Raw genomic sequence first — 12,829 nt, 5'->3', positions numbered from 1 at the left:
AGGTGCAAAACCCTGCCCGGCTGCTGCGACTGAAGCTCCTCCTGGAGCGGCAGCCTGATCGGAGGGCAGATGCTCAAGCCCAGGAGCTCTAGATACTACACACTCGCCTAGCTCAATCCAGTGCCACTAGGATGAGTTGGGCCCAGTTGTTCGTGATCTTCAGAACTCAGGTAGGGGAAATAGTGTTGGGTGGCATACAGTAGTCCTGAGCTCCACTCTAAACAGAAAGCCTTGCTCAACAAAACCTGCTGAGGAAAGTCAAAAGTGCAGATGTACTAACATTGCACATTCTTGGTGGTGGCGAAAAGAATGAGTCAGCATTCGCCCCACTGATGGGAGATGGCTGTACCACATGTAGGTTGAAGGAACTGACCCGATTTGAGCCACCCAGGTCACTAAGATCACCTCTCAGCCTTCGGTACTAAATAAAGAGTCCGTCAGACAGTAGAGAATAAAAAACAAGAATTATTTATTCAGATACACTCAGAGTGGAGCCTGGTCTGCCCAGTCGCTAGGAGTGCTACAGAGGGGACTGACATCACCAAGCATAAAGATACAATATGTATGTTTCACAACCGGGCGAAGGCACGCCCACAGTGGAATTTTCCAAGCAGATGCATCTGGACAGTGAAATACAAAAAATAAGTTTCGATTCTCATATCTCACACCACCTAATACAGCTCAAGGTCATATCACCCTGCTCCCGCCACTAGACAAGTGGGAGAGGGCCTCTATCTAGTGGGAAATGTATGCACTAATAAGAACAGTGCACTCAATACAAAAACAAGTCTAATGTCGAGTAATGTGGAGCATTTCTAAGAAGGGAACTAGATCAGTTTCGAACAGCCTAAAATGGCGGCTAGATAGAAAATGGGGCAGCGCATGCTAATTTACGGGAAGCGCTGCATAAACATAAACAGTTCTATTCTAAAAGGGTGCTACTGCCATTCATGATTGCTAGGCATCAGCGGTTCAGTTCATCTGGCCTCGCGTTTAATGTTACTGTAAGATTGTTCACCCTCAGAAAAATCCCTTTGCATTCCAGCCGCTTTCAGAGGCATAGACGTTTTTGATCCAGAACCCCACTCCATACTACTTGTTGAAGTATGACGTGGTGTTGTCCATGAGCACCTGCACTGGCCTTCCTTTGATGGTTGTGTTGTGTTTCTAGGAAAAAGGGGCAGCCCAATAACCCGGGGACCTGGGTAGGAAAATTATTAGCAACACAAATTTCCCTATTGGGGTAGTGTAGCCCTTGACTTCCAAGGCAATAGTTCCGAGAAACCTTCTACTAGCAAGGTTTATTTTGCCTCACATTACCCATCATTCGACTGTCAAAGTCCGGCATCATGGATGCGTGATTCATAATCCGTTAAAACTGCCTCTCGATTCATGAGGGCACCCCAGACTGTCATTACATTTGAGACTTTATCCTTGAGGAATAATCCCTCACTCCTCAAGCCTTATTGATCGAGCACGCTGTGAACCATAAATCAATTGATTCTCCTACCACTTTAATAATTTTGGTGGCTTTTGTCCAACTCATCATTGAGAGACATAATAACTGCACCGTATAATGACAGTGGTGGTCACTAACCATAACTGCTTGTCCACATCTGATGCGAGCCTGATAATGTGCCCCCATGCTTACTGTCACACACATCTCAGATCCTTGTCATATCTCCTACATTATTACATCCTGAGGATCACCATTTTCTGAAGAATTTTGTATTCTGGGTCGAAATGTTGACACTCTCTACAGTGGACTGTTTATAAATGTAATTGAGGATTTCAGCACTTTTACCTTGAGTGTTGTATGTTGCATGATAATGTCCCCACCAGTCACCTTTATTTACTTGCATTATGGATAGCACTTACACACTATTAATTCACTTCATCACTTTCACTGTGCCATCACTAAATAAGAGCACCCATTCTAAAGTCGATACTGGGAATTGTTAAAGTAAGTCCTTGTTTGGAAACAGGATTATTTGTAAAGAATGAAAATAAATGTACAAATCGCAAAATGAACCTTACTAGTAGAAGGTTTCTTGTAACTATTCCCCTATATGGTTAGCAGAAAGACCTTCAATGCCAAGCAAATCACCCTCAACTCCAACAAACTGACACGGAGTTGAGTCTTCACACGAGACCAAAGTCCTCTGATCCTGACCTCTACCAGATGGCCTCCCCAACCTACCAGTGATGCATCTGTCACTACTTTCAGCTCTATGTGGGTTAGTAAGGGGAATGCTGTGGGTTCAATTGCGGTTGAGTAGCCACCATTGCAGATCGTGCACACTCTTCTTTGAGCTTCGATAGTGGGCTTACTAGAACTTCAGCTTCCAGTGGAGGGACGACTATTCTATCTGGTGTGTAGTCCACAAGGAGAATGCAGTAGGCTAAAAACCTCAGAGCTACTCTCTCTGAGACCCAAAAGGCTGAAAGGCCAGGAAACGTCTGAGCCACTCCCTCCGAGATTCAGGGATGAGGCATAATTTTCAGGATTTTAGTCCAAATGTCCTAGACAAATTGCAATGGAGGGAAGGCCCTGAACGAACAAGTTACTTACCTTTGGTAACGATATATCGGTAAGAGACATAGATTAGTTATAGATTCCTTACCTTAGAATTCCCCCCAGGCGTGAGACTGGATCTGGAAAGTTTTTTTTCAGCAGTACCCCGGCGCGTCGAAAGGTGGCATCGATTGGCTCCACGTACGTCGTTGGCGTCGTGGTCACTGGAATGATGTTGCGGTAGCTACTTAGACGACGCCTTCGCGCGCTGAGGTCAGCTCTGTTCACAACTTTCCATGCCAGAAGCACAGAGCCATGCAAGACACCGACCACTGGTGCACAAAATTAGGGCCCTGAATGGAAGTCCTTAACCCTAGAAATCAGTTTGCAGAACGGGGAGGATGGGTGGGGTGGTAAGGAATCTAAAACTAATCTAAGTCTCTTACAGATATATCATTACCGAAGGTAAGTAACTCGTTCATCTGAAAGAAACAATTAGTTATATATTCCTTACCTTAGAATAGATACCCCAGCAACCAAGTTCACACCAGAAAGTCCTGGAGAACAGAACGGCCAAAGACGCAGTCTCTCCGGACTTGGCTGTCCAGGCAGTAGTGTTTTGTGAACGTGTGCAGCGATGCCCACGTAGCTGCCTGACAGATGTCAATAGGCGGGCTCCATGTCCCAAAGCAATGGTAGCTGCCGTAGCCCTGTTGGAATGGGCGTGTAACCCCACTTGAGGCTCCTTCTTTGCCAAGGAATAACAAGCTTTGATGCACAACGCATTTAGAAATGGTAAGCTTGTGCACGGCCCAATCTTTTTTGGTGCCCATGTAGCCAACAAAGAGCTGGTCATCCACCCGGAATTCTTTTGTGCGATCCAAATAAAATGAAAGTACACGTTTTGGATCCAGACGGTGGAGCCTCTCTTCTTCTTTGGAAGGATGCGGAGGCGGAAAGAAGGTGGGCAAAGTGGTGGTATGTCCAATGTGGAAAGAAGTAACCACTTTGGGAAGGAAGGAAGGATGAGTTCGAAGGACAACCTTGTCCAGATGAACAGCCAGAAAAGTAGGTTTAGAAGAAAGAGCTTGGAGCTCATTCACTGCGCGCAGAGTTGATGCCCACCAGAAAGGCAGTTTTTAAAGTCAGAAGCCTTAGAGGACAGTTATGTCGTGGCTCCAAGGGAGCGCCTATAAGATATGCACAACCATGTTCAAGTCGCACTGGGGCATTACGAAGGGAACAGGAGGAAAAAGATGAGAAAAGCCCTTAAGGAAGCGATTTACAACAGGGGACGTGACAAGAGAAGGCTGATCAGGAAGCCTAAGAAAGCCTGAAATTGAAGGTGGCCCTTTAGAGTGCCCAGAGCAGAGTCCTGCTGGGCCAAAGAAAGGAGGAACAAGAGAATCTCAGAAAGAGGGGCAGAAAGGGGATCCACAGTCTTTGCTGTGCACCATGCCCCAAATTTGTTCCATCTGCAGGCATATACCGTCTTAGTGGAGGGACGCCTGGCTGCCAAGATAACATCACAGACTTCGGGAGGAAGGTCGAAAGCTGTCAACTGTCGCTCCTCAATCTCCACGCAAGAAGGTGGAGGCTTCGGTGGAAAGCAGTCCCTTGCTGCTGTGAAAGAAGATCCTGACGAAGAAGCAATCGGATCGGAGCAACAATGGCCATGTGTAATAGCTCAGGATGCCAAATTCTTTGTGCCCAATCCGGAGCCACAAGAATGACCGGTCGCGCCTGATCTTCTTCAGCACTCTGGGCAGAAGTGCTATAGGCGGAAAGGCATATAGAAGACCGCAATTCCACTTGCGACGAAACGCATCGCCCAGCAAGTGCCTCCTTGGAAATTCCAATGTGCAGAATTGCTGACATTGAGCATTCTCTTCGGTGGTGAATAGATCTAACCACGGCTCTACCCACTGTTGAAAGAGACCTTGCACCACCTCCGAGTTAAGACGCCATTTGTGATCCTTCATGCACCTGCGGCTGAGTTTGTCCGCTCTGGAGTTCAGCTAACCTGCCAGGTGTTGAACCACCAGGGATATGCCCTGATGTTCCACACATGTCCAGAGGCAGAGGGCCTCTTGACATAGGGTCCACGACCCCACCCCGCCTTGTTTTTTGCAGTACCACATGGCGGTTGTGTTGTCCGTGACACCTGCACTACTCTTCCCCGGACAGAGGGAAGGAATGGTTTGCGTGCAAGACGAATTGCCTGAAGCTCCAGAAGGTTGATGTGGAGCCCGGACTCCGCCGGAGACCGGAGGCCTCTGATCTCCGCCTCCCCATGTGGCCGCCCCATCACAGAAGTGATACATCGGTCACCACTGTGAACTCTGAGAAGGAGTCAGGTGTGACTTTGGCTGATTGATGAACTTCAGCGATCCAAGGAGGTTTGCGTCATCTGGAAGTTGTCTACTACTAACTGTATTGCGACTTATATAGCGCACGTATCACCCGAAGGCATCAAGGCGCTTGCTTAGGGAACCCGTCCTGGTATTCCCCTGTGAGATACCCCGGCAGGGTATCCACAAGGTGAAAGCCAGGCATCCCGCCACGAGGGGCCGTAGTGGAGATTAAGCAAGCTATTGCCCAGAGTCGCAGAGTGTGACCCCGTGAGTCAAGTAGGCACCGGAGCGAGAATTGTCGAGTCCGTGGAATTTTTTAGCACGAGACCCGCCGAGGCGGGGAATCGAACCCTGGTTCACAGCCGATCTCAGCTTCCGGGTCTGCCGCCTCTAACCACTGAGCCACGCTTCTCCACGAGAACAGCCAGTCCTAAAGGAAAACCGGTATCCCCAACCTCTCAAGATGAGCAGCAAGCACCCTCATTACTTTCATGACCACCTGAGGGGCACTGAGATTTGCTTTTATATAGGGGAGAAGGGTTGGCAGAGCAGAAAGAGAGAGTAGGGCATAGCCAGACTGAATGAGTTAAAGGTCCAAAATGTCAGAACTGATGGATTGCCAATCTGGGAGAAAATGCAGGGCGGTTGTGTGCAACTAAAAGCAAGCATATGATGGCTGTTGCCGCAAAGGAAGGGAACTGGAAAGGCTGATGTTCTGCACATTACCATCCAGATCCACAATTCCAACCTTGAAAGGACTGGTGTGATTGAAGCAATTACTGGGGAGACTGGTGTTGTCTATTTGCCGCCCCCTGTAGTAACCTTGAAAATTCCTAAACCAATGGGGAAACTGTTTGGCAAGGGTCAAAAAACCCAGAAAGAGTTCTGTGGCTCTACTGTCTTTGAAATGTTCCAAAGCAGAATCAGATTTTTGAAGAACAAGTAGAAGCCTTTGAATTACATATCCAGGGTACACCCATGAAGGAGGCCTGGATATTTTAGAAAATTCTCTGGAGCTCATCAATGCATCGTCTCAGAGCACCACACTGGTGTCACCCTTCCCCGACATCAGCAGTATCAAGGCCAGCAAGAATCACGTTTTTGGACGCATCAAGGGCATCCTGAATGGTTTTAGCCAGAAAGGCTCTAAAGTAATCTGGGAAAACCAACAAACTCTCGCTAGCTATGTCCCAGAGGACAGCCATATATCAGCCCAAACAGTAAAGTGCATAGACTGTTCTCAGCAATAGACTGGCAGAAGAGAACATTTTCTTTATTAGATTTTCAAGACAACAAGTATCAAACCAACATCAAACATCATGTGATTGACCAGCCACTCAACGTATCCTGTCATGGGTTACTAGTAATGTACATTGACATTGTCGTACCATGGAGTATATATACACATTAAAATCAATGTTCATCATTTATTGACCCTACTTGGGCTTGTGATCGCAGATATTGATGCAAAGGTTCCCAAATGTCCTTGGGTTTGGAAGATGAAGGAAGTTCTCCCGCATAAAGTTTGAGGTTTTCTTTTCAGTACACCAGATCCTTAATCCAGCGGTCCGGATGTGGGGCTAGAGTACTCTCCCATGTCAATGCCATCCAGCGTTTTGCCATCAGCAGTGCAATTCTGGCAAATCTGCCCACAGTCCCTTTCAGCTGTGGTAAGTAGCATAACAAACAGATCTTTGGTGTACATAGCAGAGGGACTTCGGTCATAGACTGTATGCGCCGCACTACTTCTTCCCAATAGCTAAACACTAGTCTGCATTCCCAAGCCAGGTGCCAGAAATCTGCGTCTAGCTGGGCACATCGCTTGCAGTTGCTGGTGTCCCGGAGGCCAAACCTGTGTAGTTTAAGGGGTGTGTGGTAGACTTGGTGAATGTATTTAAAATGGATAATACGCAGATTACCCTCGGGCGTGAGAGTGTTAGTGAGGTTACAGACATGCTCCCATTCTGTTTGTATTAGAGGAGGTGTGAGTCTATCATTCCAGCATGCGAGGCCTTTATCGAGACCGTTGACCTTCTCGTATCGCACTACCCTATACTACTCTATACTACTTAGTGACTAGCTTGCGACGGGTAGGCGTGATTAGTGGCAGTTGCAAGGAGGGTTGTTCATCAGGAAATGTATTATAAGGTGCTTTTATAGCGAGCTTCAATCTGTGTAGAGTGAATTGAAATAATAGCGTTGGGTTAAGAATGTATTTAAGCTCCTAAGGTGTGATGAAACTCCCGTTGGGGTAAATGTCTTGCATTTTATCAATACCGGCCTCTCTTAAAGAATGCTTCAGGCGTTTCTCCTGCATTACCAAGAGCACTGCATGGTGTACCAGAGGCAGCACCGGAGCATAAATCTGGAGCTTCACCGCAAGTTTACCAATGGACTGCCATGCAGCAATGGAGGTGCCTATCGCACTTATTTCATGCTTTGGCGTGCTTCTCTGCAAATGTGTAAGTATGCAATTTAACAGGATCAGGTGTGCATCTCCATCTTCCACAGTCACATGAGGAGTGAAGCCGTGGGGGTTGTACCAGTAATGTGCGTATTGTGCCTGGGCGCAAACATAATATATATATAGATCTGGTATGCAAACCCCCCCTTTGGTATAATCTAGCGTACGTGTGTTCCATCTCACCCAGGGTTCTTTGCCTACCCAAATTAAGCGGACTAATGAGGTTCGTACTGTGTTAAAAAAATGTTTGGTCAATGTTATAGGGATGCTGAAGAAGAGATATAAAATGCGTGGTAATACTATAATTTTTATGATGGAGATGCGATCCGCTAACAATAATGGCAACGCCATCCATCTGTCCACTTGTTGCTCCAGGGCAACACAGGCCCTCCCATAATTTTCTTTGACCACGAGCTCGGAGTTGCGATGCACCCAGATTCCCAGATACAAAACTGGGTCAGTAGACCACATCAGCGAATACTCCATACTAGGAGGGCTCGTGATCGTGGTCAGAGGTATGATCACAGATTTATCCCAGTTAATAGCCAGACCCGAGAAAAGACCGAACCTAATTTCGAGCAGCACGGGTGCCAGATACGCCGAGGCTCCCTGATAAAGAGCACCATGTCATCAGCATAGAGAGATATGTCAACTTGGCGGTGCATAAAATTAAGAGTAGTCTCTCTATGCCTCTGACTATTATGCAAGCAAGGGGCTCCGGGATAATAGAGAACAGCAGTGGTGATAAGGATTGGGAGAGGTACCATGCCTGGTACCTCTCCCAATCTGAAATGGGTGTGAGGTTCGACCACCCAATAAAACCCATGCTGAGCGGTCTGTGTATAACAAACGCACCCACCCAATAAAAATCTCAGGAAAACCCATGCACTTCAGGATCTGAAACATATAACTCCATTCTATGGAGTTGAATGCTTTAGCTGCATCCAACATTACAGCAGTAGCAGGGAGTACAGAGTCTAGAACGTGATACATCGCAAATATAGTAGATAATATCTTAAACAACTTGTGAAGAAAAATATGCAGAGGAGTTTTTAAGATCATAAAAGGAAAAATACATCACATTTATACACAAAGCATTGCAAGTTGGTATAGGAGTTCAGGTTGAGTACTCACTGTCTTGTTGACTTGATTTGCCTTTTTGGATACCATCTGATTTCGATTTCTCAAGTACAGCTCCGTACAAAACGGATCTATGAATAAGAATTAAAAAAACACTATATGAAATTTGATTTGATTACAAGCACTTTTAATATCATTTGTTTTAAAATGAGCTATTCAAATAACAGATAGGACATAAACATTTTTTGAGTTGAGGGAAAAGCCTGCATATTAGGATCACAAACTTGTAAAGTGGATGTTTTTCTCCCTGCAAATTGGGGGAAATTGTTTTCCTGAATCCGGATTTGATTCATTCTGTCACTAATGTTTGAATTTTTTAATTACAATTTTGTATTTTGTTTTTTTGTAAGAACAAAGATATTTTTGTCACCAGACTATTTGTTTTTGAAAAGAAAATGCTGAACACTTTACTACCCAGAGATCAGATTTCCATTTTGGTTTTTAGGACACTAATTAGCTTTACAATAACTGAAGTATGCTTGAGCCCTTCCTGTGATTTATCAGGCTCATAAGCTTCAGCAGAGATGGAAAACCCAATATTCATTTTGTCAGGGGACCTAAACCAACATCTCCTTGGCTCGGCAGAAGGGGAGGAGGTAGCAGCTCCAACCAGAATTTTTAATATTCCTAAACAATCGGATCCATTGCATGTAAAGAAGAAAGACCACCGTAGCCGCTTTCTTGACAATCTAGAACATCATAATCTCCGAGCATTGAACGGAAGATTTCCGGAAGACTGTCCCCCAGTCGAATCCTTCTATTCCATGTCTGCAAGCTCTTTTCTGGATTATACTTTTGCTAGTCTCGAACTGTTCCCTTACATCCTTGGGTTCAGAGTGGGGGATAAGGGTGATAGTGACCATCGTCCCCAGGAAATTCAGTTAACAGCTACTGTACCTACTTCAATCAGGCCAGATATATCCCTGGGGCCCATTCACACCCAAGATCAAAAAAGGATTAAATGCACAGTGTACAACTCTAATTTGCTGTCGGAAGCCGCAATAAACCTCTTCAATTTGCAAACTCTGAGCACAGCTGATTCAATAGCTCACTGCGAGCACTTCACAACCATACTGCCACAAAAGCTTGCAGGTACCCCCTCTCCCCCCCCCCCCCCACTAAAGTTAACTTGCAGGGAAAAGGGGGGAAAACAAAATACAGAAAAAGCAGAGAGTACAGCTCAAGACATTGAAAAGATCAATAAATTCAAGCCTGCGTAGGCTGAGAAGTTCGCCAGAAAATGTCCATGCACGAGCATCCCTGTATCAACAGAGGGCAGCCCTAAAAAAAATAAAATGAAACATCAAGAAAGACTGTGAGAACGAAATATGGGGAAAACTCTTATATAATATAAACAGCAATGATAGTGCCCGTTTTTGGAAAACTGCGAATGGGATATTGCGGCCAAAATTTGAGGACATCAGGTCCCATATCTCAGAAGGAACCTCGATAAAATATCTTACTAGCCACTTTAACAACCGTACGGAAAACGCAGGAGAATGAATGAACAATAGATGGCACTCAAAAGGAACAGCTGTAGCTAGTATACTTGAGTTAAGGGTGCAGCAATGTCCTGCCATAGGGAGCAAACCACTGGGCATAACAAACCATCCGCAGTCCCTCCAAATACAAAAACAGATTGCCAAAGGGAGGAAAGAAGGTGCCCCGGAACTAAATGGCATACCACCAGCCTTGTTCAAAGCGAAGTGCAAAGAATGGGCAGATATTCTACAACCTCTGTTTTTGGAAATTAGGCTGCAAAATAGAATACCAGATGCCTGGAAGGCAGTGGCGGTGCGTCCATTGGGGGCGTTGGGGCGTTGCCCCACTACCCATGGACGACCGTCACGCCAGTAATTAGGCAGGATTCATAATAATAAAACATTGATCTCTCGAGGATCTTCTAATCTGTGAGCTCACTGTCTGCAGCAGCTCAGAGACGAGTCAGAGAGCTTCGGCCCGGCCCAGGACAAGCCTGACATCGCGGAAGGTGTGGGGGCGGGGCTGCGGCAGTGATTGATGACAGGCCAGGCACAAACAACGCAGCCAGCTTCAATGTGCGCATGCCGATTTTTGGGCTAGGTATTTTTAGTACTGGCCCGCGCATGCGCACACGGTACAGTACCTGCCCCCCTCCCTCCCCTATTGTGACTCTGAGTGCAGGGACCCGGGCTCCCGGGTCTGATTATGGGCAGGCAGTAACCCTGCTCTTAGCCAATCCTGGCGCACTGGCGCTGCTAAGGATTGCTGAGAGCAGTCACTGCTCCCCAGGCAGCCTGCTGGATGGTGCCACGCGTGGGGGTGGCATTCACGCACTTGTATGGCCAATCACACTGTGGCTTATGCGAGCCATGCAGTGGTGGTTGGCCATTTCTATGCTCTGTCGGCACGTCACCGCGCCTGGCGCGCTGTGCCACCAACACACAGACTAGTCAGTCACGAGACTAGAGTCGAGGTCTCGAGAGCTCGAGTCGTGCCACCCGCGTGTGTGTGTCAGAGAGAGTCTTCTTCAATCTCTCTCTCACTCTGTGTTGCACTTGTTGAGTCAGGAGTCAGGGTCAGGACGTTAGTGACTGCACAGCAGTATATAACGTAAGTTTTTTATTTTTAAGTTGTTGTTAACTACTACACAGTCTCAGTCAGGTCTCAGTTGTTCTGTTATTTTATAATTGTTTCGAACATGCAATGGCGGCGGCGCTGGCGCATGAATAATGGTGATCGTTTCTTAATACATACAGTGGTATTACGTAGTAGGCGGCAGTCACTGGCAGCGCAGTGGCTCTTATATCTTGAAACTGCATTTGCTGCTGCTTTGCAAATACAGTCCGAAAGTCTCCAGGACTCCCGACCTAATCACTGGTGCTACATCATGATGCGTGTCTGACTTTACACTCTCACTCACAGACTTGCACACTGGCACTGCTGCTTGTCTCCCCCTGGTCCGAGACCGAGAGTGCGAGATATTGTACACCGTGGCTGTGCTTACTTTACTTCTCTTCTGTGACGCTGCAAACAAATAAGGTGCCTGCGGCCGCCGTACTAGAGTAGTACACCGTGGTCTTATTTTGTCAGATTAAATAGCCAAAATGTGAGATGCGTGTGCTTGCTGCAAATAGTTGAAAAAACAGCTAAGTTGGACTGCCCTTTAAGAAAAAAAAAACAGTGTGTGAAACTGGTCCCATGAGAAATTTCTTCGCAACATGTTCACATTTTTTCACCAATTACTTCATGTATGGAAATAAAACTATCGTATGGCAATCTGAATTAAAATTCGACGTTATGGAGTGAGTGACCGAAAGGAAACAAAAATAATGTGCAAGAACAATAACAAAAAGTTTATGGCTGACCGAGTTTCAGGATTTCGTTCTTTACCAGAGATGTTTGGTGCCAAGAGAAATATTTAAAAAAATGAACCAATGTTGAAGGAAATTAGATGAGATGAAGAGTTCATTTCAATTTAGAGACCTGGAAAGCCTTTCTGCATTTCAATCTAGGGTTGTATGCACTCTTAACTGGCTAAATTATGACAAATACGATCCATCATTTACTTATGTTGTTTAACACCGTGATTACATTTGCTGGCTTACCCCTTCAGAATCATGTTTTGGAATTATGTTATTGTAAAGCCCATCTGCATACATGTGCCTGCCTGCTGAATGTGGAGACAGTGTCCTTTAGTCTGAAACCCACTTCGGTCCGTTGGTGTCACCCGCTTTGCTCACTCGGTAACAGTCAAAGGTGACCTTTACGCCCCACCCCTTTCAAAAGCCAGCATCCGCTACTGCTGGAAGGGCTCAACAATAGTCCCAATTCACAAAAAAAGGTGACAAGGCTGAGCTCAACAACTATCGCCTAGTTGCGCTAATTGACAACGAAGCAAAGTACTTTGCAGGGATTATTCTAGAGGAGCTCATACTCTGGGCAGAGACGAATTAGATGATACCACTGAATCAGACCGGTTTCAGTAAAGCGACCAGCACAGCTACAAATATCCTTGCAATTTCTTTAATAATTGATGCAGCAAAAACCTCCAACTTACCATTATACCTATGTTATATTGATTTTAGTGCTGCTTTTGACAACATCGAGAGAGGCAGACTATGGGAGAAATTGGCACGATGGGGTATTCCCCAGTCTATTTTAAACATGCTGATGCTCCTACATACGGACACCTGGGTACAGGTGAAACTAGGTGGAGCGACTCATCTTTCCTCGAAAGTACCAACTACAAAAGGACTGAAGCAAGGCTGTGTGCTTGCCCCAACCCTGTTTAATTTATTTATGGCTGACCTTCCTAATCGGCTGGATGCCTGCAACTCCCATGCTCCCAGGTTGGGAGGGCAAACTCTAACCAAT

At 46.0% G+C, this 12,829-nt stretch overlaps 1 protein-coding gene across 1 annotated transcript in view; it reads right to left on the bottom strand.

Annotated features, from left to right (window-relative positions):
- Positions 1 to 12,829, bottom strand: part of CFAP46 (cilia and flagella associated protein 46) — a 1,487,057-nt gene that overhangs the window by 423,490 nt on the left and 1,050,738 nt on the right. Inside the window, exon 48 of the mRNA XM_078643461.1 lies at positions 8,468 to 8,544. Within this exon, the coding sequence (XP_078499587.1) occupies positions 8,468 to 8,544 (77 nt within the window). The remainder of the gene's footprint in view (positions 1 to 8,467; positions 8,545 to 12,829) is intronic.

This window comes from Lissotriton helveticus, chromosome 5_1 (genome assembly GCF_964261635.1).
Source record: "Lissotriton helveticus chromosome 5_1, aLisHel1.1, whole genome shotgun sequence".
Classification (NCBI taxonomy): domain Eukaryota; kingdom Metazoa; phylum Chordata; class Amphibia; order Caudata; family Salamandridae; genus Lissotriton; species Lissotriton helveticus.
Note: the sequence above shows the minus strand (reverse complement) of the source record. Positions and strands in the feature narration are given on the sequence as shown.